The sequence below is a fragment of the Zonotrichia leucophrys genome, unplaced genomic scaffold, assembly GCF_028769735.1.
Source record: "Zonotrichia leucophrys gambelii isolate GWCS_2022_RI unplaced genomic scaffold, RI_Zleu_2.0 Scaffold_721_25493, whole genome shotgun sequence".
NCBI classification, from domain to species: Eukaryota; Metazoa; Chordata; class Aves; order Passeriformes; family Passerellidae; genus Zonotrichia; species Zonotrichia leucophrys.
In genome coordinates, this window is record NW_026992926.1 from 1 (window position 1) to 25,493 (window position 25,493).

At 54.1% G+C, this 25,493-nt stretch overlaps 1 protein-coding gene across 1 annotated transcript; it reads right to left on the reverse strand.

The window, feature by feature from the left end:
* Nucleotides 1-184: 184 nt before the first annotated feature.
* Nucleotides 185-24,664, reverse strand: LOC135441940 (SH3 and multiple ankyrin repeat domains protein 2-like; the record flags this gene model as incomplete). Its single annotated transcript, XM_064701490.1, has 7 exons — nucleotides 185-208; nucleotides 800-808; nucleotides 1,444-1,548; nucleotides 4,191-4,326; nucleotides 6,690-6,814; nucleotides 11,006-11,088; nucleotides 24,589-24,664. Coding segments are annotated over 7 exons (558 nt in total), but the record flags the coding sequence as incomplete, so codon positions are not given.
* Nucleotides 24,665-25,493: the final 829 nt, after the last annotated feature.

Consider the following 25,493-nt stretch of genomic DNA (forward strand, 5'->3'; position numbering starts at 1 on the left):
CCTTGCACAGGTGTGCAACGAGTGTGCGACGAGTGTGCAAGGATCCGGAAGGTTCCGTGAGTGTGCAAGGGGTGTGCAATGGGTGTGCAATGAGTGTGCAAGGGGTGTGCGAGGCTCTGGGAGGTTCCGTGGGTGTGCAATGGGTGTGCAATGGGTGTGCAATGAGTGTGCAAGGGGCACTCACCACTGCGCTTCTTCCAGGGGGAGACTGGGGAGACACGAGAGGGGTCAGGGGCGAAATTGGGGGGAAAACGGGGAAATTTGGGAAAAAAAAATCGGGAAAAAATCAGGAAAAAATCGGGAAAAAATTGGGAAAAAATTGGGAAAAAATCGGGAAAAAATTGGGGGAAATTGGGGAAAAATTGGGAAAAAATTTGGAGATTTTTGAGGAAAACTTTGGGGGAAAACTGGGGAATTTTAGGGAAAAATTTTAGGGGGTTTGGAAAAAAAAAATGGGGAAATTTTCGAGGATGTTGGGAGAAATTCGGGGGAAATTTTTGGGGGAAATTCGGGGGAAAATTGAGAAATTTGGGGGGAAAATTTGGGAAGTTTTGGGGGAAATCTGGGAAAAAATGGGAAATTTGGGGAATGGTTGAGGAATTTTGTGGGTTTGGGGGAAAACTGAAAAATTTTGGGAACATTTTGGGGATATTTGGGGGGAAATTTGGGGAATTTTGGGAAAATTTGAGGAATTTTAGGGAGTCTCGAGGAGATTTTGGGGGATTCTGGGGGGAATTTGGGGATTTTTTGGGGGTTCCCAAAATTCCAGGGGGGGTCCAGAGCCCCTCCCCCCACTCACCCTTCTCCACTGCGGGGCCGGAGGTCAAAGGTCAAAGGTCAAAGGTCAAAAGTCAAGAAAATTCTTTCCTCCCACCCCAGAGACCCCTCCCCAAAATCCCCCCAAAATCCCCCCAATTCCCCCCCAAACCCATCCTCCAAATCCTCCCCAAAATCCCCCAAATTCCCCCTCCCAAAATCCCCCCCAAATTCCAAATCCCCCAAAATCCCCCCAAAAATCCCCCAAATCCCCCAAATCCCCCAAATCCCCCAAACCCCCAAATCCCCCAAAATCCAACCCCCCCAAAATCCCCCCAAACACCTACCCCCCCAAATCCCCCTAAATCCCCCCCAAATCCTCCAGATCCCCCCCAAAAAATCCCCCCAAATCCCCCCTAAAATTCCCCCAAATCCCCAAACCCCCCAAATTCCCCCCCAAATTCCCCCCCAAACCCTCCAGACCCCTCCCCAAAATCCTCCCAAATCCCCTCCAAAATCCCCCCAAAAATCCCCCGAAATTCCCCCTAAACCCTCCAGACCCTTCCCCAAAATCCTCCCAAATCCCCCCCCCAATTCCCCCCTAAAATCCCCCCCAAAATTCCCCAAATCGCCCCCAAATTCCCCCCAAAAAATCCCCCCAAAATTCCCCCCAAGCCCCCCCAGAGCCCCCTCCCCAAATTCCCTCACCCATCTCCTCCAGCTCTGACGTCATGGATTTGGAGCGCAGCGAGATGGGCGGGGCCGGGAGCCGGCGCGGCTGGGGGGGCGCGGCTGGGGGCGGGGCGTCACGCACAGGCCACGCCCACACCCCCTCCCCACACAGAGAGAGACCACGCCCACCCGCATGCAGACCCCGCCCACTGCCACAGAGATTTACACCTACAGAGGCCACGCCCACACACACAGAGACCCCGCCCACCCAAGGAGAGGCCACGCCCACACACACAGACCTCGCCTGCCCACCCACAGGCAGGCCACGCCCACTATTCACATTCACTGAAATCCCACCCACAAATTAAAGGAGACCCCACCCCAATTCAAATTAATGGAGGCCCCGCCCCCTAATTCACTGACACTCCGCCCGAATTAACTGAGACTCCGCCCCTAATTCAAATTAATGGAGACCCTACCCCCAATCAATGAAACCCCACCCCCAATTTAAATTCAGTGAGACTCCACCCCAATTCAAATTAATGGAGGCCCCGCCCCAAATTAATTGACTCCACCCACAAGTCAAATTAATGGAGACCCTGCCCCCAAATTAACTGAGACTCCGCCCCTAATTCAAATTAATGGAGACCCTACCCCCAATCAATGAAACCCCACCCCCAATTTAAATTCAGTGAGACTCCACCCCAATTCAAATTAATGGCGGCCCCGCCCCCAAATTAATTGACTCCGCCCACAAGTCAAATTAATGGAGACCCCGACTCAAATTCAAATTAACTGAGACCCCTCCCCAATTCACTGAGACTCCTACCCAAGTTTTAATTAATGGAGACCCCGCCCCTAATTACTGAGACCCCGCCCCAATTCAAATTAAGTTGTGCCCCGCCCCCAATTCACTGACACTCCTCCCACAAGTCAAATTAATGGAGACCCCGCCCCTAATTACTGAGACCCCGCCCCCAATTTCTAAGACTCCACCCCAATTCAAATTAACTGAGACCCCGCCCCCAATTCACAGAGACCCCGCCTCCAATTCACAGAGACCCCGCCCCCAATTCACAGAGACCCCGCCCCCAATTCACAGAGACTCCACCTCCAATTCACAGAGACTCCGCCCCCAATTCACAGAGACTCCGCCCCCAAATTGACAAAGACCCCCCCCAATTAACGAAGTCTCCGCCCCCAATTTAAATTATTCTGAGATCCCATCCCGAAATCCAATTAGCTGAGACCCCTCCCATGTACCTGAGACCCCTCCCCATTTACCTGAGACCCCTCCCCATTTACCTGAGACCCCTCCCCATTTACCTGAGACCCCTCCCATTTACCTGAGACCCCTCCCCATTTACCTGAGACCCCTCCCATTTACCTGAGACCCCTCCCCCTTTACCTGAGACCCCTCCCCAATTACCTGAGACCCCTCCCCGTTTACCTGAGACCCCTCCCACTCAGCAGAGACCCTTCCCCATTTACCTGAGACTCCCTCCAGGTGTTCAAGACCCCTCCCCATTTACCTCAGACCTCTCCTCATGTACCTGAGACCCCTGCCCCTTTACCTGAGTCTCCTCCCCATGTACCTGAGACCCCTGCCCATTTACTTGAGACCTCTCCCATTTACCTGAGACCCCTCCCCAAGTGTCCAGGACCCCTCCCCACTCACCTGAGACCCCCTCCTCATTTACCTCCCACTCCCTCCAGGTGTTCAAGACCCCTCCCCATTTACCTCAGACCCCTCCTCAGGTGTCCAGGACCCCTCCCATGTACCTGAGACCTCCCAGCTGTATCTGAGACCCCTCCCCATTTACTTTAGACCCCTCCCCATTTACCTGAGACTCCTCCCATGCACCTGAGACCCTCCCCATGTACCTGAGACCCCTCCCATTTACCTGAGACCCCTCCCCATTTGAGACCCCTCCCATGTACCTGAGACCCCTCCCATTTACCTGAGACCCCTCCCCATTTGAGACCCCTCCCATGTACCTGAGACCCCTCCCATTTACCTGAGACCCCTCCCCATTTGAGACCCCTCCCATGTACCTGAGACTCCTCCATGCACCTGAGACCCCTCCCACTCAGCAGAGACCCTTCCCATTTACCTGAGACTCCCTCCAGGTGTTCAAGACCTCTCCCCATTTACCTCAGACCTCTCCTCATGTACCTGAGACCCCTCCCCAGTTACCTGAGACCCCTCCCATTACCTGAGACTCCTCCCCACTTACCTGAGACCCCTCCCCATTTACCTGAGACCCCTCCCCATGTACCTGAGACCCCTCCCCACTTACCTGAGACCCCTCCCCATTTACCTGAGACTCCTCCCCACATACCTGAGACCCCTCCCCATGTACCTGAGACCCTCCCCATTTACCTCAGACCCCTCCTCATGTACCTGAGACCCCTCCCCATTTACCTCAGACCTCTCCTCATTTACCTGAGACCCCTCCCCATTTACCTGAGACCCCTCCCCAGGTGTCCAGGACCCCTCCCCACTCACCTGAGACCCCTCCCCATTTACCTGAGACCCCTCCCCAATTACCTGAGACTCCTCCTCAGGTGTTCAAGACCCCTCCCCATTTACCTGAGACCCCTCCCCAGGTGTCCAGGACCCCTCCCCATTTACCTGAGACCCCTCCTCATTTACCTCCCACTCCCTCCAGGTGTTCAAGACCCCTCCCCATTTACCTGAGACCCCTCCCCAGGTGTCCAGGACCCCTCCCCTGCCCAGGTGTTCCCAGCCCCGCCCTCACCTCTGCGCCGGGGTCCCTCGGGGGGCTCCGGGTGCCGCGTCACCATCACCACCTTGAGCACGAGGCTGTTCCCGCCCTGGCGGATCATGTTCACCACCTGCCGGTGCCCCACCTTCACCACGTTCTGACCGTTCACCTGGGACAGGTGTGTAACAGGTGTGTGACAGGTGTGCAACGGGTGTGCAATGGGTGTGTTACATCAGCCAGGTGTGACACAGCCCATGTTCACCACCTGCCGGTGCCCCACCTTCACCACGTTCTGACCGTTCACCTGGGCAGGTGTGTGAGATATCATACAGGTGTGCAATGGGTGTGTGACATCAGCCAGGTGTGACACAGCCCCATGTTCACCACCTGCCGGTGCCCCACCTTCACCACGTTCTGACCGTTCACCTGGGACAGGTAAACATCACACAGGTGTGTAACGGGTGTGTGTAACACTCATACAGGTGTGTGACATCAGCCAGGTGTGACACAGCCCATGGTCACCACCTGCCGGTGCCCCACCTTCACCACGTTCTGACCGTTCACCTGGGCAGGTAAACACCACACAGGTGTGTGAGATATCATACAGGTGTGCAATGGGTGTGTGACATCAGCCAGGTGTGACACAGCCCATGTTCACCACCTGCCGGTGCCCCACCCTCACCACGTTCTGACCGTTCACCTGGGACAGGTCAACACCACACAGGTGAGACAGGTGTGTGACAGGTGTGTGACAGGTGTGTGACATCATACAGGTGTGTAATGGGTGTGTGACATCAGCCAGGTGTGACACAGCCCATGGTCACCACCTGCCGGTGCCCCACCTTCACCACGTTCTGACCGTTCACCTGTGCGACAGGTGAGACAGGTGTAATATATCATACAGGTGTGTGTGACACTCATACAGGTGTGTAATGGTGTGTGACATCACCCAGGTGTGACACAGCCCACGGTCACCACCTGCCGGTGCCCCACCTTCACCACGTTCTGACCGTTCACCTGTGCGACAGGTGAGACAGGTGTGTGAGATATCATACAGGTGTGTAATACATCATACAGGTGTGTAATATATCATACAGGTGTGTGACGGGTGTGCAATGGGTGTGTGACATCAGCCAGGTGTGACACAGGTACGATGTCACCCAGGTGTGGCACAGGTACAAGGAAGGTGTGACACAGGTGTGTGACAGGTGTGACATCACCCAGGTGTGTGACAGGTGTGACACAGGTGTGACACGGGTGACATCACACTCGTGTCAGGTGTCACACAAGGGATGGGGCCAGGCACACCTGCACAGGTGTGTCACCCGCGCACACACCTGGGCACACCTGAGCAGAGCCGCACACCTGGACGGGCAGTTACACACACCTGAACACACCTGTGCACACCTGAACACGGAATTACACACTCACACACACCTGACCATGGAGTTACACACCTGAACACACCTGTGCACACCTGTACAGTGATTACACACACCTGTGCACACCGGAACATGCAGTTACACACCTGCACACACGTGTACAGGTGGTTACACACACCTGTGCACACCTGAACATGCAGTTACACACCTGTGCACACCTGTACAGTGATTACACACACCTGTGCACACCTGAACATGCAGTTACACACCTGTGCACTCACGTGGGTCCCGTGGGTGTGCCCAGGTGCGTTCAGGTGTGCAGTGCCCAGGTGCCCCCAGGTGTGCCCCCGGGTGTGCCCAGGTGTGTTCACGACTATGTCCAGGTGTGCCCAGGTGTGTCCCCAGGTGCCCCCAGGTGCACCCAGGTGTGCCCAGGTGTGTTCACGACTATGCCCAGGTGTTTGCGGGTGTGCCCAGGTGTGTTCATAAATGTTCCCAGGTGTGCCCAAGTGTGTCCAGGTGTGACCCCAGGTGCCCCCAGATGTAGCCAGGTGTGCCCAGGTGTGTTCATGGTTGTGCCCAGGTGTGCCCAGGTGCACTCAGCTGTCCCCAGGTGTGCCCCGGGTGTGCCCAGTTGTACCCCCAGGTGTGCCCAGGTATGTTCATGACTGTGCCCAGGTGTGCCCAGGTGTGTTCATGGTTGTGCCCAGGTGTGCCCAGGTGTGCCCAGGTGCACTCAGCTGTCCCCAGGTGCTCCCGGGTGTGCCCAGTTGTACCCCCAGGTGTGCCCAGGTGTGCCCCTGAGTGTCCCCAGGTGTGCCCAGGTGTGCCCAGGTGTGTTCATGGTTGTCCCCAGGTGTGCCCAGGTGTGCCCAGGTGTGCCCAGGTGTGTTCATGACTATCCCCAGGTGTGCCCAGGTGTGCCCAGCTGTGCCCAGGTGTGCCCAGGTGTGCCCAGGTGTGCCCAGGTGTGTTCATGGTTGTCCCCAGGTGTGCCCCAGGTGTGCCCAGTTGTACCCCCAGGTGTCCCCAGGTGTGCCCAGGTGTATTCACAGGTGTATTCCCAGGTGTGCCCCGGGTGTGCCCAGGTGTATTCCCAGGTGTATTCCCGGGTGTGCCCCGGGTGTGCCCGCTGTGGGCGTGGCCTCACCTCGATCAGGAAGTCGCCCATGCGCAGCCCCGCCCTCCAGGCCACGCCCCCTTCATCCACCGACTCCAGGTACTGCAGGGCCGGGAAGGCCGGGGTGGGCGTGAACTCCTCGATGGGGGTCTGCGCTGTGGGGGGAGGGGGTCAGAGCCCAAAAATGCACAAATTCCACCCAAAAATCCCCCAAATATCGCAAATCCAAAAATCCCCACGAAAATCCCCCAAAATTCCCCAAAAATCCCGTTTAAAATGGACCCAAACCCACCCAGAATTGGGGTGGGGGTGAACTCCTCGATGGGGGTCAGACCCCAAAAATGCACAAATTCAACCCAAAAATCCCCCAAATATCAAAAATCCAAAAATTCCCACAAAAATCCCCCAAAACTCCCAAAAATCCCCAGAAAAATCCCATTAAAAATCCATTTCAAAATCCCGAAATTCCAAAAAATCCCAAATCCACAAATTCCCAGAAAAATCCTATTAAAAAATCTCATTAAAAATCCCAAAATTCCTAAAAAAATCCCCAGAAAAACCCCATTAAAAATCCATTTAAAAATCCCCAAATTCCCCAAAAAATCCCATTAAAAATCTCCAAAAATCCCATTTAAAATGGACCCAAACCCACCCAGAATTGGGGTGGGGGTGAACTCCTCAATGGGGGTCAGAGCCCAAAAATGCACAAATTGAACCCAAAATCCCCCAAAATATCGCAAATCCAAAAATTCCCAAGAAAATCTCCCAAAAATCCCCAAAAAATCCCATCAAAAATCTCCAATAATCCCGTTTAAAATGGACCCAAACCCACCCAGAATTGGGGTGGGGGTGAACTCCTCGATGGGGGTCAGAGCCCAAAAATGCACAAATTCAACCCAAAAATCCCCCAAATATCGAAAATCCAAAAATTCCCCACGAAAATCCCCCAAAATTCCCCAAAAATCCCCAGAAAAATCCCATTAAAAATCCATTTCAAAATCCCGAAATTCCAAAAAATCCCAAATCCACAAATTCCCAGAAAAATCCTATTAAAAAATCTCATTAAAAATCCCAAAATTCCTAAAAAAATCCCCAGAAAAATCACATTAAAAATCTATTTAAAAATCCCCAAATTCCTCAAAAAATCCTAAAAAAATCCCAAAAAATCCCATTTAAAATGGACGCAAACCCACCCAGAATTGGGGTGGGGGTGAACTCCTCGATGGGGGTCAGATCCCAAAAATGCACAAATTCCACCCAAAAATCCCAACATTTCTAAAAATCACCAAACTCCCAGAAAATCCCACTAAAAATCACAAAAAAATCCCATAAAAATTAGGAAAAAAATCCCATTAAAAATCCCAAAAAATCCCGTTAAAAATGCCAAAAAAAATCCCATTAAAAAATACCAAAAAATCCCAAATCCACAGAAAAATCCCAAAATTCCTCACAAAAAATCCCCAAGAAAATCCCCTCAAAATCATCCAAAAATCCATTAAAATCCCCCCAAAAAATCCCATAAAAATCCTCAAATCCCCAGAGAATTTCCTGAATCCCTCTCAGAAAATCCTTACATTCCAAAAATCCCAAAATGCCATTAAGAGATCCAAAAATCCCCAGAAAAATCCTATTTAAAAAACCCATTAAAATTCCCAGAAAAATCCCACAAAAAATCCCCAAATCTCCAGAAAATCCCATTTAAAAAATCCTCAAAATCCCCCAAAAATCCCCATAAAAATCCCATTAAAAATCCATTTCAAATCCCGAAATTCCTAAAAATCCCAAATCCACAAATTGCCAGAAAAATCCCATTAAAAAATCTCATTAAAAATTCCAAAAATCCCCATAAAAATTCCATTAAAAATTCATTTTAAAATCCCCAAATTCCTAAAAAAGTCTCATTAAAAATCCCCCCAAAATCCCGTTTAAAATGGACCCAAACCCACCCAGAATTGAGTTTAAAAAAATCCCCAAATCCCCAGAAAAATCCCATTAAAAATCCATTCTAAAATCCAAAACAATCCCATTAAAAAATCCCAAATTCACAGAAAAATCCCATCTAAAAATCCCATTATAAATCCCCCAAAAATCCCCAGAAAAATCCCATTAGAAATCCCAAAATTCCTAAAAAAATCCCCAGAAAAAATCCCATTAAAAATCCATTTAAAAATCCCCAAATTCCAAAAAAAATCCCATTAAAAATCCCATAAAATGCCCCAAAAAATCCCATTGAAAAATCACATAAAAATCCCAAAATTCCCAAAAAAAAATTCCCAAATCCCCCCAAAAAACCCCAAAATTTCCCCAAATTACCAAAATCCTCCCCCAAAAATCCTAAAATTCCCCCAAAATCTGAACAAAATCCCAAAATTATCCCCAAATCTCCCCAAATTTTCCCCTCAAATTTCCAAAATCCTCCCAAAATTCCCTCCAAATCCCCAAATTCCCCCTAAATCCCAAAATCCTCCCCAAATTTACCAAAATTCCTCCAAAATTCACAAAATTTTCCCCCCAAAATTCCCCCCAAGGAACCTCTGGGGCCACCCAGGGACCCTCCCAGCCCCTCCCCCACTGTCCCCAATGTCCCCAATGTCCCCCATTGTCCCCAATGTCCCCAATGTCCCCAGGTGTCCCCAATGTCCCCATTGTCCCCAATGTCCCCCAATCCCCCCAATGTCCCCATTGTCCCCAATGTCCCCCAACTGTGTCCCCATTGTCCTCAATGTCCCCAATGTCCCCCCAGGTGTCCCCAATGTCCCCATTGTCCCCCAATGTCCCCTCATTGTCCCCAATGTCCCCAATGATTCCAGGTGTGTCCCCAATGTCCCCAATGTCCCCCAATGTCCCCAGGTGTCCCCATTGTCCCCAATGTCCCCAATGATTCCAGGTGTCCCCAATGTCCCCATTGTCCTCAATGTCCCCAATGTCCCCAGGTGTCCCCAATGTCCCCCAACTGTGTCCCCATTGTCCCCCATTAACCCCAGTGTCCCCAATGTCCCCAATGTCCCCAGTGTCCCCATTGTCCCCAATGTCCCCACTGTCCCCAGTGTCCCCCATGTGTCCCCAATGTCCCCATTGTCCTCAGTGTCCCCATTGTCCCCAATGTCCCCATTGTCCCCATTGTCCCCATTGTCCCCAATGTCCCCAATGTCCCCAATGATTCCAGGTGTGTCTGTCTGTCCCCAGGTGTGTCTGTGTCTGTCCCCAGGTGTGCCAATGTATCCCCAGGTGTGTCTGTGCCTGTCCCCAGGTGTGTCCCCAATGTCCCCAGGTGTGTCTGTGCCTGTCCCCAGGTGTGTCCCCAGGTGTGTCCCCAATGTCCCCAATGTCCCCAATGTCCCTCAATGTCCCCAATGTCCCCCAGGTGTCCCCAATGTCCCCAGTGTCCCCAATGTCCCCCCAGGTGTCCCCATTGTCCTCAATGTCCCTCAACGTCCCCATTGTCCCCAATGTCCTCAATGTCCCTCAATGTCCCCAATGTCCCCAATGTCCCCAATGTCCCCATTGTCCCCAATGTCCCCAATGTCCTCAATGTCCCCATTGTCCCCCATTGTCCCCATTGTCCCCAGTGTCCCCAATGATTCCAGGTGTGTCTGTGTCTGTCCCCAGGTGTGTCCCCAGTGTCCCCAATGTCCCCAGGTGTGTCTGTGTCTGTCCCCAGGTGTGTCTGTCTGTCCCCAGGTGTCCCCAATGTCCCCAGGTGTGTCCCCAGTGTATCTATGACTGTCCCCAATGATGTCCCCGATGTCCCCAGGTGTGTCCCCAACGTCCCCACTGATTCCAGGTGTGTCTGTGTCTGTCCCAAATGTCTCCAGGTGTGTCCCCAATGTCCCCAGGTGTGTCTGTGTCTGTCCCCAGGTGTGTCCCCAGGTGTGTCCCCAGGTGTGTCCCCAATGTCCCCAGGTGTGCCAAGGTGTCCCCAGGTGTGTCTGTGTCTGTCCCCAGGTGTGTCCCCAGGTGTGTCCCCAACATCCCCAATGTCCCCAGGTGTGTTTGTGTCTGTCCCCAGCTGTCCCCTGGTGTGTCTCCAATGTATCTATGCCTGTCCCCAATGTCCCCAGGTGTGTCTGTGCCTGTCCCCGATATCCCCAGGTGTCCCCAATGTCCCAGGTGTGTCCCCAGTGTATCCATGGCTGTCCTCAATGATGTCCCCAGGTGTCCCCAGGTGTGTCCCCAGGTGTGTCCCCAGGTGTGTCCCCAATGTCCCCAATGTCCCCTCACCTTTGGCCCCCCTGAGCACGAAGCCGAAGCCCTCGCTGTCCCCAATGTCCCCAGGTGTCCCCAGGTGTCCCCAATGTCCCCAGGTGTGTCTGTGTCTGTCCCCAATGTCCCCAATGTCCCCTCACCTTTGGCCCCCCTGAGCACGAAGCCGAAGCCCTCGCTGTCCTTCTTCTGCAGCAGCACCGTCTTCTCCTTGATGATGTAATCACTGGGGACATCGGGGACATTGGGGACATTTGGGGACATTGGGGTTGGGACATTGGGGGGATTGGGAAAAATGGGAGGACAAGGAAGAACATGGGATTGGGGACATTGGGGGGTTGGGGACACTGAGGGACATCAGGGACATCAGGGACATGGGGAATTGGGGAGAAAGGGACGTTGGGGACGTTGGAGGGATGTTGGGGACATTGGGGACACTGGGGCCATGTGGCAGGACATTGGGACATGGAAGGGATGGGGACACTGAGACATTGGGGACAGCATTGGGGACATTGGGGACATTGGGGACATGGAAGGGACGGGGACATTGGGGAGGTTGGGGATGACACGAGGGGACACTGGGGGTGACATGAGGGGAACACAAAGGGGGCGACATGAGGGGACATTGGGGTGACAGGAGGGGACACTGGGGGGACATTGGGGGAACATTGTGGGGGACACAATGGAGGGACAAAGGGAGACATGGGGGGACACAGGGACATTGGGGTGTCCTGGGGGGGTGACACAAGGGGACATGGGGGGACATGCGGGGGGGACACATGGGGACATAGGAGACATTGGGGGGACATTTGGGGGGACGAGGTGACACTGGGGGTTCTGGGGGTGACCAAGGACCTGGGGGGACATTGTGGGGACACAAGGGGACACTGGGGTGTCCTGGGAGGGGGACATGAGGAGGGGACACCAGGAGGGACAGGAGGGGACATTGGGGGACATTGGTGGGGACACGAGGGGACACTGGGGGGGACACAAGAATCAGGAGACATTGGGGGACATTGCGGGGGACCTGATGGGGACACTGGGGGGACACTGGGGGTGACACAAGGGGACATCAGGAGACATTGGGGGGACAGAGAGGACACTGGGGGTTCTGGGGGTGACACAAGGGGACAGGGGGAGGGACATGAGGGGACATTGGGGGACGGAGGGGACATTGAGGGGGACGTGAGGGGATTGGGGGTGACACAAGGGAACTGGGGGACCTGGAGGGACAAGGGACACAGGGGGACATGGAGGAACAAGGGACATTGGGTGCTGGGAGTGGACAAGAGGGGACCAGGGAGGGACAGAGGGGACATTGGGGGACATGGGGGAGACACTGGGGGATGGGGACACTGGGGGGGACATTGGGGGGGAATGGGGACACAGGGCATGGGGGGGTGACACAAGGGCGGGGGGTGACACAGGAGAAGGGGGAGGACATGAGGGGACACTGGGGGACACTGGGAGGCATGTGGGACACAAGGGGACATCAGGAGACATTGAGGGGACATTGAGGGGACATTGGGGGCACAGAGGGACATTGGGTGACACAAGGGGACAGGGGGGTGACACAGGGGACATTGAGGGGACTTGGGACATTGGGGGACATGAGGGGACATTGGGGGACATGGGGGACACTGAGGGGGCCACGTGGGACACTGGGGGGTTCTGGGGGTGACACAAGGGGACACTGGGAGACATTGGGGGACACTGGGGGGACATGAGGGGACATTGGGGGGTCATGGGACACTGGGGGGGGGGGAGTGACACCGGATTGGGGGGACCCTGGTGGGGACAGGAATTGTGGGGGGTCCGGTGACACCAATGACACGGGGGGGGTGGGGTGACACCGATACTGGGGACCCTGCTGGGGACAGGAATTGGGGAGGTGGTCTGGATTTGGGGGGGGTCCCGAGGGTACACCGATCTTGGGGGTCCCTGTTGGGGACCCTGATGGGGACAGGGCTGATGGATTTGGGGGGGGGTCCTGGGGACACCAGAGTGACACAGGGTGGGTGACACCGATATTGGGGGGGTGGTCCCGGCCCTGGGGAGGGGTCCCGGTATCGGTGGGGGGGGGTCCCGGGGACATTGGGGGGGTGACAGAGGGACCCCGTTGGGGACAGGAGATGGGGACCGGGGGGATGAATTTGGGGGGTGGTCCCGGACCAAGAGGGGGGTCCCAGGGGGGTGACACCGATATTGGGGGTCCCTGTGGGAAGGAATGGGTGCCCGGGATGGAATTTGGGGAGGGGTCCCGGTCCCACAGAGGGGGGGTCCCTGCTGGGGATGCCCGGGATGGATTTTGGGGAGGGGTCCCGTTCCCACAGGGGGTTGGGTCCCGTTTGGGGACGGAGCATGGGGATGGCGGGATGGATTTTGGGGAGGGGTCCCGGTCCACTGGGGGGGGTCCCAGTTCGGGGGATCCGGCGGGGGGGGTGGGGGGGGGACACCGATATGGGGTCCCTGTTGGGGCAGGAGATGGGGAGGGTCACGGGATGGATTTGGGGGGTCCCATACCACAGATGGGGGGTCCCGGGGAACAGGAGATGGGATGGTTGGGATGGAATTTGGGGAGGGGTCCCCGTCCCAGAGGGGGGGTCCCGGTACCGGGGGGATCCTGAGTGACACCGATATTGGGGGGTCCCTATTGGGGACGGCCGGGATGGATTTTGGGGAGGGGTCCCATCCCACAGAGGGGGGGTCCCGGTTCTGTGGGATGCCGGGCGATGGGGTCCCGTATGGGGGGGGTCCTGGGATGCCCGATATTGGGGGGTCCCGTGAGGTGGGGTGGTTTGGGGGGGGTCTCGGTAACAGGAGCTGGGGATGGCTGGGATGGATTTGGGGAGGGGTCCCAGTCCCACAGAGGGGGGGTCCCGGTACCGGGGGGGTCCCGAGGGGGTGACACCGATATTGGGGGTCCCTGCTGGGGATGGCTGGGATGGATTTTGGGGAGGGGTCCCGGTCCCACAGAGGGGGGGTCCCTGCTGAGGATGGCCGGGATTCCAGTCCCACAGAGGGGGGGGTCCCGGTAACAGGAGATGGGGATGGCTGGGATGGATTTTGGGGAGGGGTCCCGTTCCCACAGAGGGGGGGTCCCGGTACCGGGGGGGGGACACCGATACTGGGGGTCCCTATTGTAGACGGCCGGGATGAATTTTGGGGAGGGGTCCCGTCCCACAGAGGGGGGTCCCTGTTGGGGACAGGAGCTGGGACGGCCGGGATGATTTAGGAGGGGTCCCGTAATCAGAGATGGGGATGGCCGGGATGGATTTGGGGAGGGGTCCCATCCCACAGAGGGGGGGTCCCTGCCGGTACCAGGAGCTGGGGACAGGGCCGGGATGGAATTTGGGGAGGGGTCCCAGTCCCACAGAGGGGGGGTGCCTGCTGGGGATGCCCGGGATGGAATTTGGGGAGGGGTCCCGGTCCCACAGAGGGGGGGCCCCTGCCGGTACAGGAGTGGGCAAGGCGGGATGGAATTTTGGGGAGGGGTCCCGTTCCCACAGAGGGGGGGTGCCTGCTGGGATGCCGGGATGGATTTGGGAGGGGTCCCATCCCACAGAGGGGGGTGTCCTGCCGGTCCAGGAGTGGCACAGGCGGGAGGAATTTGGGAGGGGTCCATCACGAGGGGGTCCTGCTGGGATGCCGGATGATTTGGGGAGGGGTCCCGTCCCACAGAGGGGGGGTCCCTGCCGGTACCAGGAGCTGGGCACAGGGCCGGGCTGGAATTTGGGGAGGGGTCCCCCCGTACCTGTAGATGTACCAGACGCTGCGGCGGGGGGGTCCCAGCAGGGGCCAGCTGGAGGAGAGCGCGGGGGGCGCGGCCGCCACGGGAGGAGGGGGGGGGGCGGGGCGCGGGGGGGGGGGGCGCGGCGGGACATGGCGGGCGCGGCGTGGGGAGGGGGCGCGGCCGCATCGCCCCCCGCCCGCAGCGGGGCCCGGGCCCGGCCGGCAGCGCGGGAAGGCGGCAGCGGCACCGGGAGCGGCTCTAGGACCCCGCGGAACGGCGCGAGCGGCGGCACCGGGGACGGAGGCCGGGGAGGGACAGCGGGAACCGGCGGGGAGGGGGCGGGCACGGGAATTGGTGGGGAGGGGGCGCGGGGGGACAGCGGGAATTGGGGAGGGGGGGACACGGGAATTGGTGGGGAGGGGGCTCAGGGACAGCGGGGACAGCGGGAATTGGGGAGGGGGCACGGACACGGGAATTGGTGGGGAGGGGGCGCGGGGACAGCGGGGACAGCGGGAATTGGGGAGTGGGGACGGACACAGGAAATTGGTGGGAGGGGGTTTAGGGACATGGCGGGAATCGGTGGGGAAGGGGGACGGACACGGGAATTGGTGGGGAGGGGGCATGGGGGGACAGCGGGAATTGGGGAGGGGGCTCAGGGACAGCGGGAATTGGTGGGGAGGGGGCTCAGGGACAGCGGGACAGCGAGAATTGGTGGGGAGGGGGACGGACACGGGAATTGGTGGGAGGGGGCGTGAGGACAACGTGGGGATGGTGGGGACACTGTGGGGACAGCGGGAATTGGGGAGGGGGGACGGACACAGGAAATTGGTGGGGAGGGGGTTTAGGGACATGGCGGGAATTGGTGGGGAGGGGGGCGGACACGGGAAATTGGTGGGGAGGGGGCGCGAGGACATAGCGGGAATTGGGGAGGGGGCGCGGACACGGGAACTGGTGGGGAGGGGGCTCAGGGACAGCGGGAATTGGGGAGGGGGCTCAGGGACAGCGGGGACAACGTGGGGACAATGTGGGGACAATGTGGGGACAGCGGGAATTGGGGAGGGGGGACGGACACGGGAAATTGGTGGGGAGGGGGCACGGAGGGACAGGGGGATTGGGGAGGGGGCTCAGGGACAGCGGGAATTGGTGGGGAGGGGGCTCAGGGACAGCGGGGGGACAACGGGAATTGGGGAGGGGGCTCAGGGACAGCGGGAATTGGGGAGGGGGGACGGACACGGGATTACTGGGAGGGGGCGCAGAGGGGACAACGCGGGGATGACGGGGACAGGGGGGACAGCAGGAGGGACAGCGGGAATTGGTGGGGAGGGGGCTCAGAGACAGCGGGAGAGATTTGGGGACGGGACTTATTGGGGAGGGGGCGCGGGGACAGCGGGGACAACATGGGGACAATGTGGGGACACGGGAATTGGGGAGGGGGCTCAGGGACAGCGGGGGGACAACGTGGGGATGGGGGGACAGCGGGAATTGGGGAGGGGGCGCAGAGGGGACAGCCTGGGGACATTGAGGGGATTTGGGGACGGGAATTGAGGAGGGGGCGCGGGAATTGGGGACGGGAATTACTGGGGAGGGGGCGGCAAGAGGAACTGGGATAAACTGGGATGGACTGGGATGGACTGGGATAAACTGGGAGGGACTGGGATGGACTGGGATAAACTGGGATGGACTGGGAGGGACTGGGAGGGACTGGGATGGACTGGGACAGGACGAGCACAAAGCACCAAGGGCAGTTCCAGCTCCCAGTACAGAACCAGTACGGCACCAGTATGGACCAGTATAGAACCAGTAAACTCCCAGTATGGACCAGTAAACTCCCAGTATAGACCAGTATAACTCCCAGTATGGCACCAGTATGGCACCAGTATAACTCCCAGTATGGCACCAGTATAACTCCCAGTATAGAACCAGTATAACTCCCAGTATGGACCAGTATAACTCCCAGTATGGACCAGTATGGACCAGTATAACTCCCAGTATGGCACCAGTACAGCTCCAAATCAGCCCCAAACCAACCCCAAAACAGCCCCAAAATTACCCTGAAATGGCCCCAAATCTGCCCCAAATCAGCCCCAAAACTGCCCCAAATCAGCCCCAAAACTGCCAAAAATCAGCTCCAAAACTGCCCCAAATCAGCCCCAAAAATGCCCCAAAACTGCCCCAAATCAGCCCCAAAACTGCCAAAAATCAGCCCCAAAACTGCCAAAAATCAGCCCCAAAACTGCCAAAAATCAGCCCCAAAACTGCCCCAAATCAGCCCCAAAAATGCCCCAAATCAGCCCCAAAAATCAGCCCCAAAAATGCCAAAAATCAGCTCCAAAAACGCCCCAAATCAGCTCCAAAAATGCCAAAAATCGACTCCCAAAATGCCCCAAAAATGCCCCGAAATGGCTCCGAATCAGCCCCAAAATGCCCCAAATCAGATCCAAATCTGCCCCAAATTGACCCCAAATCGACTCCAAAAATGCCCTAAAACGGCTCCAAATCGACCTCAAAAATGTCCCCAAAATGTCCCAAAACGGCTCCAAATTGACCCCAAAAATGTCTCGAAACTGCCCCAAATGGACCCCAGAACTGCCCCAAATAGAATCCAAAACTGCCCCAAATTGATCTCAAAATATCCCGAAATGGCTCCAAACTGACCTCAAAAATGCCCCCAAAATGTCCCAAAACTGCCTCAAAACTGCCCCAGAACTGCCCCAAATCTGCCCCCCACCCCAAACCTGCCCCTCCCCGGCCCCATAAGTGCCCCAAAAGCCCCAAAAGCCCCAAAAAGGCCCAAACTCACCCCAAATCCTCGGGCCCCATGGGTGCCCCAAAACTGCCACAAATTGACCCCAAAACTGCCCCAAAAATGCCTCGAAACGGCTCCAAACTGCCCCAAAAATGCCCCAAAACTGCCCCAAATCTGCCCCCCCGGTCCCAGAACTGCCCCAAATCAGATCCAAAACTGCCCCAAAATGGCCCCAAAATATCCCATAACGGCTCCAACTTGACCTCAAAAATGCCCCAAAATGCCCCAAAAATGCCCCGAAACAGCTCCAAACTGCCCCAAATTTACCCCAAATCTGCCCCAAATCAGATCCAAAACTGCCCCAAATTGACCCCAAAAATGCCCTAAAACGCCCCAAAGTGCCCCGAAAACGCTCCAAACTGCCCCAAAACTGCCCAAATCAGATCCAAAACTGCCCAAAATGTCCCAAAACGGCTCCAAATTGACCCCAAAATGCTCCAAAAATGCCTCGAAACGGCTCCAAACTGACCCCAAAACATCTCCAAACTGCCCCAAATCTGCCCCCGCCCCATACCTGCCCCTCCCGGGCCCCAGAACTGCCCAAAAGCCCAAAGGGCCCAAGCTACACCAGCCCCTTGGGCCCCATGGTGCCCCAAAATGCCCCAAATTGACCCCAAATTGCCCAATGGAACCCAAAACTGCCCCAAATCAATCCAAAACTGCCCCAAATTGACCCAAATGCCCCAAATGCCCAAACGGCTCCAAACTTCCCAAAACTGCCCCAAAACTGCCCCAAATCAGATCCAAAATGCCCCAAAATGCCCCAAAATTCCCGAAATGCTCCAAATTGACCTCAAAAATGTCCCCAAAATGCCCAAAACTGCTCCAAAACTGCCCCAAATTTACCCCAAAACTGCCACAAATCAACATCAAAACTGCCCCAAATTGACCCCAAAACTGCCCCAAAATGTCCCGAAACGGCTCCAAATCGACCTCAAAATGCCAAAAATGCCCCAAACAGCTCAAACTGGCCCAAAACTGCTCCAAATCTGCCCAAACTGACCCAAAACTGCCCCAAATAACCCAAAACTGCTCCCAAATATCCCGAAACGCTCCAACTTGACCTCAAATGCCCCAAAATGCTCCAAAAATGCCTCGAAACGGCTCCAAAGTGCCCAAAACTGCTCAAATCTGCCCCAAACTACCCCAAAACTGCCCCAAATCAGATCCAAAACTGCCCCAAATCGACCCTAAAAATGCCCCAAAAATGTCCCGAAACGGCTCCAACTTGACCTCAAAAATGCCCCAAACTGCCCCAAAAATGCCTCGAAACGGCTCCAAAGTGCCCCAAATTTGCCCCCACCCCAAACCTGCCCCTCCCGCCCCAGAAGTGCCCCAAAAGCCCAAAAGCCCCAAAAGGCCAAACTCACCCCAAATCCTCGGGTCCCATGGGTGCCCCCCGCGCAAATCAGATCCAAAACTGCCCCAAATCGATCTAACTGCCCCAAATTGACCCAAAACTGCCCCAAATTGACCCCAAACTGCCCAAATTGACTCAAAAAATGCCCCAAATGTCCAAAACAGCTCCAACTTGACCGCAAAAATGTCCTGAAACTGCCCCAAACTGACCAAAACTGCCCCAAATCAGATCCAAAACTGCCCAAATCGACCTCAAAAATGCCCCAAAATGCCAAAAATGCCTCGAACGGCTCCAAACTGCCCCAAAATGCCCCAAAACTGCCCAATTACCCAACGCCCAAATCACAGAAACTGCCCCAAATCAGATCAAACTGCCAAAATGCCCCCAAATGTCCGAAACGCTCCAAATTGACTCAAATGCCCCAAACGCCCCAAACTGCCCCAAACTGCTCCAAAACTGCCCCAAATTACCTAAAATGCCTCAAATTACCCTAAAAGTGCCCCAAATCTACCCCAAAACTGCCCAAATCAGATCCGAAACTGCCCCAAATCGACTCAAAACTGTTCCAAAATCCCGAAACGGCTCCAACTGACCTCAAAAATGCCCCAAATGCCCAAAATGCCCGAAACAGCTCCAAACTGCCCAAATTTACCCCAAATCTGCCCCAAATCAGATCCAAACTGCCAATGACCCCAAATGCCCTAAAACGCTCAATTGACCCAAAAATGCCCCAAAAATGCCCCGAAACGCTCTAAACGCCCAAATCAGCTCCAAAACTGCCCAAAATGCCCCAAAATGTCCGAAACAGCTCCAAATCGACCTCAAAAAATGCCCAAAAATGCCCCAAAATGCCCCAAAAATGCCTCAAATCTGCCCAAATTGACCCCAAACTGCCCAAATCAGATCCCAAAACTGCCCCAAATCGACCCCAAATCAATCCAAAAATGCCCAAAACGCTCCAAATGCGCCAAAAACGCCCAAAAATGCCCCAAAACGCTCCAAACGCCCCAAAGCTGCCCAAACTGCCCCAAATTGCCCCCCCCCCAACCGCCCCTCCCCGCCCCCAAGCCCCCAAGCCCCAAACCACACCAGCCCTCGGGCCCCATGGGTGCCCCCCCGGCCCCGCGGCCGCCGCGGCCCCGAACCAGAATGGGGGGGGAGGGGCCGGGGGGTCCAAGGGGGGGGAGGGGACAATGGGGGGGGAGGGGGCGGGGCCTGGGCGGAGGGGGCGGGCCGGGGGTGAGGAGGCGGGGCTGGGGGAGGGGGCGGGGCCTGGGGGGTCCCGAGAAGGCGGGAGGGGACATTTGGGGGGTCGGGGGCACATGAAGGGGAGGGACATGAGGGTCCCAATGGGGGGGAGGGGACATTTTGGGGGGAGGGCGGGGCCGGGGGGAGGGGGCGGGCCTGGGGGCGGTCCCGAGAAGGCGGGAGGGGACATTGAAGGGTCCCCAATGGAGGGCAGGGGACATTGAGGGTCCCCAAGGGGGGGGAGGGACAATGGGGGGGGACATTTTGGACATTTTGGGGGGGGAGGGGACATTTGGGAGGGGGGGGGAGGGGACATTGAGGGGGGGAGGGGACATTGAAGGGTCCCCAAGGGGGGGGGAGGGGACATTGAGGGGGGAGGGGACATTTGGGACATTTTGGGGGGGGGAGGGGACATTGGGGGGGGGCGGGGACATTGAAGGGTCCCCAACGGGGGGGGAGGGGACATTTGGGACATTTTGGGGGGGGGGAGGGGACAATGAGGGGGGGAGGGGTCCCAAACTGAACCGGGCCAGGTCCCTGGGAGGGGAGGGGGGGGGGGGATAAAGCTGCCCCTCCCCCACCCCAGAGCCCCTCCCCCACTGAGGGGGTTGGGGGGGGTTGGGAAATTTGGGGGATTTGGGAAAATTTGGGGGGAATTTAGGTGGGAATTTTGGGGGGAATTTAGAGGGGATTTGGGGGATTTAGGGGAATTTGGGAAAATTTGGGGGAATTTGGGCAAATTTGGGGGGATTTGTGGGAAATGTGGGGATTTTAGGGGGGATTTGGGGGGATTTTGAAAGGATTTGGGGCTTTAGGGGATTTGGGGTTTTAGGGAATTTATGGGAAATTGGGGGGTTTGGGGGGATTTATGAGGAAATTTTGGGGGGTTTGGGGGATTTATGAGGAAATTTTGGGGGTTTGGGGGAATTTATGGGAAATTTGGGAGGAATTTAGGGGGGATTTGGGGGATTAATGGAAATGTGGGAAATTTTGGGGGGATTTTGAGGGGATTAATGGGAAATTTTGGGGGGTTTGGGGGAATTTATGGGAAATTTGGGGGGATTTAGAGGGGATTTGGGGGATTTAGGGGGGTTTTATGGGAAATTTGGGGGATTTTAGGGGGGATTTGGGGGAAAATTTGGGGGGATTAATGGGAAATTTGGGGATTTAGGGGGGATTTTAGGGGGGTTTTGGGGGGATTTATGGGAAATTTGGGGGATTTTGGGGGATTTTGGGGAGATTTGGGGAGATTTGAGGGGATTTTGGGGGGGATTTGAGGGAAAATTTGGGGGGATTTATGGGAAATGTGGGGGGATTTGGGAAAATTTGGGGGGAATTTATGGGAAATTTGGGGGGAATTTAGGGGGGATTTGGGGCTTTACGGGAAATTTGGGGGGATTTGGGCAAATTTGGGGGGATTTTAGAGGGGATTTGGGGGAAAATTTGGGGGGATTAATGGGAAATGTGGTGGATTTTGGGGGGGATTTGTGAAAATTTGGGGAGTTTTGGGGGATTTGGGGGGATTTTGGGGAATTTTGGGGGATTTAGGGAAATTTGGGAAAATTTGGGGGAATTTGGGCAAATTTGGGGGGATTTATGGGAAATTTGGGGGATTTTAGGGGGATTTGGGGGGGATTTTGAAAGGATTTGGGGCTTTAGGGGGATTTGGGGGTTTTAGGGGAATTTATGGGAAATTGGGGGGTTTGGGGGGATTTATGAGGAAATTTTGGGGGGTTTGGGGGAATTTATGGGAAATTTGGGGGGAATTTAGGGGGGATTTGGGGGATTTGGGGGGATTAATGGGAAATGTGGGAAATTTTGGGGGGATTTTGAGGGGATTAATGGGAAATTTTGGGGGGTTTGGGGAAATTTATGGGAAATTTGGGGGATTTAGAGGGGATTTGGGGGATTTTAGGGGGGATTTGAGGGAAAATTTGGGGGGATTAATGGGAAATATGGGGGATTTTGGGAGATTTATGGGAAATTTGGGGCATTTAGGTGGGAATTTTGGGGTATTTAGGGGGGTTTTATGGGAAATTTGGGGGATTTTGGGGGGCTTGGGGGTTTTAGGGAATTTATGGGAAATTTGGGGGGAATTTAGGGGGGATTTGGGGCTTTACGGGAAATTTGGGGGGATTTGGGCAAATTTGGGGGGATTTTAGAGGGGATTTGGGGAAAAATTTGGGGGGATTAATGGGAAATGTGGTGGATTTTGGGGGGGATTTGTGAAAATTTGGGGGAGTTTTGGGGGGATTTGGGGGGATTTTGGGGGGAATTTTGGGGGATTTGGGGGGGATTTTGGGGGGATTTAGGGGAAATTTGGGGTTTTTTGTGGATTTTTTGGGGTCCCACCAGGATCAGGTAAATCCAGGGAAGATTTTTGGGGTTTTTTTGGGATTTTTTTGAGGTTTTTTTGTGGATTTTTGGGGTTTTTTTGGTTTTTTTCAGTGGAATTTTTGTGGATTTTTTGGGGTTTTTGGGGTCCCACCAGTACCATGTAAATCCAGGGAAATTTTGGGGATTTTTTGGGGGTTTTGGGACAATTTTTGAGTTTTTTTGTGGATTTTTTGTGGTTTTGGGGTCCCACCAGGATCAGGGAAATCCAGGGAAGATTTTTGAGTTTTTTGGGATTTTTTGGGGGTTTTTTTGGTTTTTTTCAGGGGAATTTTTCTGGATTTTTTGGGGTTTTTTGGGGGTTTTTTGGGGATTTTTTGGGGTTTTTGGGGTCCCACCAGTACCATGTGAATCCAGGGAAATTTTTGGGGTTTTTGGGGTTTTTTGGGTTTTTTTGGGTTTTTTTTTTTGGTGGATTTTTTGGGGTTTTTGGGGTCAGGTCAATCCAGGAGAGGTTTTGGGGGTTTTTGGGGTTTTTTGGGATTTTTTTTGAGGTTTTTTTGTGGATTTTTGGGGTTTTTTGGGTTTTTTTCAGTGGAATTTTTGGGGATTTTTTGGGGTTTTTGGGGTCCCAGCAGTACCATGTAAATCCAGGGAAAATTTTGGGATTTTTTGGGATTTTTGGGGTTTTTTTGGGGTTTTTTTTTGTGGATTTTTTGGGGTTTTTGGGGTCAGGTCAATCCAGGAGAGGTTTTGGGATTTTTTGGGGTTTTTTGGGATTTTTTTGAGGTTTTTTTGTGGATTTTTGGGGTTTTTTGGGTTTTTTTCAGGGGAATTTTTGGGATTTTTTGGGGTTTTTGGGGTCCCACCAGTACCATGTAAATCCAGGGAAATTTTTGGGGTTTTTTGGGATTTTTTGGGGGTTTTTTTGGGACAATTTTTGAGGTTTTTTGTGGATTTTTTGTGGTTTTGGGGTCCCATCAGGATCAGGGAAATCCAGGGAAGATTTTTGAGTTTTTTGGGATTTTTTGGGGGTTTTTTTGGTTTTTTTCAGGGGAATTTTTCTGGATTTTTTGGGATTTTTTGGGTTTTTTTGGGGTTTTTTTGTGGATTTTTTGTGGATTTTTGGGGTCAGGTCAATCCAGGAGAGGTTTTGGGGTTTTTTGGGATTTTTTTGAGGTTTTTTTGTGGATTTTTGGGGTTTTTTGGGTTTTTTTCAGTGGAATTTTTGGGGATTTTTTGGGGTTTTTGGGGTCCCACCAGTACCATGTAAATCCAGGGAAGATTTTTGGGTTTTTTGGGATTTTTTTGGGTTTTTTTGGGGATTTTTTGGGGTTTTTGGGGTCTCACCAGTACCATGTAAATCCAGGAAAAATTTTGGGGTATTTTTGGGATTTTTTGGGGGGTTTTGGGACAATTTTTGAGTTTTTTTGTGGATTTTTTGTGGTTTTGGGGTCCCATCAGGATCAGGGAAATCCAGGGAAGATTTTTGAGTTTTTTGGGATTTTTTGGGGGTTTTTTTGGTTTTTTTCAGGAGAATTTTTCTGGATTTTTTGGGGTTTTTTGGGGGTTTTTGGGGGATTTTTTGGGTTTTTGGGGTCCCACCAGTACCATGTAAATCCAGGGAAGATTTTTGGGTTTTTTGGGATTTTTTTGGGTTTTTTTGGGGATTTTTTGGGGTTTTTGGGGTCTCACCAGTACCATGTAAATCCAGGAAAAATTTTGGGGTATTTTTGGGATTTTTTGGGGGGTTTTGGGACAATTTTTGAGTTTTTTTGTGGATTTTTTGTGGTTTTGGGGTCCCATCAGGATCAGAGAAATCCAGGGAAGATTTTTGGGTTTTTTGGGATTTTTGGGGTTTTTTTCTGGGGAATTTTTCTGGATTTTTTGGGATTTTTTTGGGGTTTTTTTGGGGTTTTTTTTGTGGATTTTTTGTGGATTTTTTGGGGTCAGGTCAATCCAGGAGAGGTTTTGGGGTTTTTTGGGATTTTTTTGAGGTTTTTTTGTGGATTTTTTTGGGTTTTTTGGGATTTTTTCAGTGGAATTTTTGGGGATTTTTTGGGGTTTTTGGGGTCCCACCAGTACCATGTAAATCCAGGGAAGATTTTTGGGTTTTTTGGGATTTTTGGGGTTTTTTTGGGGGTTTTGGGGTTTTTTTTGTGGATTTTTTGGGGTTTTTGGGGTCAGATAAATCCAGGGAAGGTTTTGGGGTATTTTTGGGATTTTTTGGGGTTTTTGGTCTCACCTGGGGGCGTCGAAGCTGTCGTAGGATCCCACGGTGTAGTGGCGGAACAAACGCTTGGCTTTGTCACTGCGAGACTCTGCGGGGTTTGGGGGGTTTTTGGGGTTTTTTGGGGTTTTTGGGGTTTTTTGGGGTCAGAGGGATTTGGGGGATTTGGGGAGGTTTGGGGGATTTGGGGTTTTTGGGGTCATGGGAAGGGATTTGGGAGTTTTGTGTTTTTTTGGGTTTTTGGGGTCCTTGAAGGATTTGGGGGTTTTTGGGGTCATGGGAAGGGATTTGGGGGTTTTGGGTTTTTTGGGGGATTTGGGGTTTTTGGGGTCACAGGAAGGGATTTGGGGGATTTGGGGTTTTGGGGTTTTTTGGGGTTCTTTGGGGTCAGAGGAGTTTGGGGGATTTGAGGGATTTTGGGTTTTTGGGGGCCTGGGAAGGGATTTGGGTTTTTTTGGGTTTTTGGGGGTTTTTGGGGATTTTGGGGTCATAGGAAGGGATTTCGGGTTTTGGGTTTTTTGGGGCTTTTTTGGGGTTTTTTTTGGGATCCAAGGGATTTGGGGTCACGGGAAGGGATTTGGGTTTTTTGGGGTCAGAGGGGTTTGGGGGGATTTGGGGTTTTTGGGGTCATGGGAAGGGATTTGGGGGATTTTGGGGTTTTTTGGGGTTTTTGGGGTTTTTTGGGATTTTTTGGGGTCAGAGGGGTTTGGGGATTTGAGGGATTTTGGGGTCATGGGAAGGGATTTCGGGTTTTGGGTTTTTTGGGGTTTTTTTGGGGTCAGAGGGATTTGGGGGATTTGGGGAGGTTTTGGGGGATTTGGGGTTTTTGGGGTTTTGGGGTCAGAGGGGTTTGGGGGATTTTGGGGTTTTTGGGGTCATGGGAAGGGTTTTGGGTTTTTTGGGGTTTTTTTTGGTTTTTT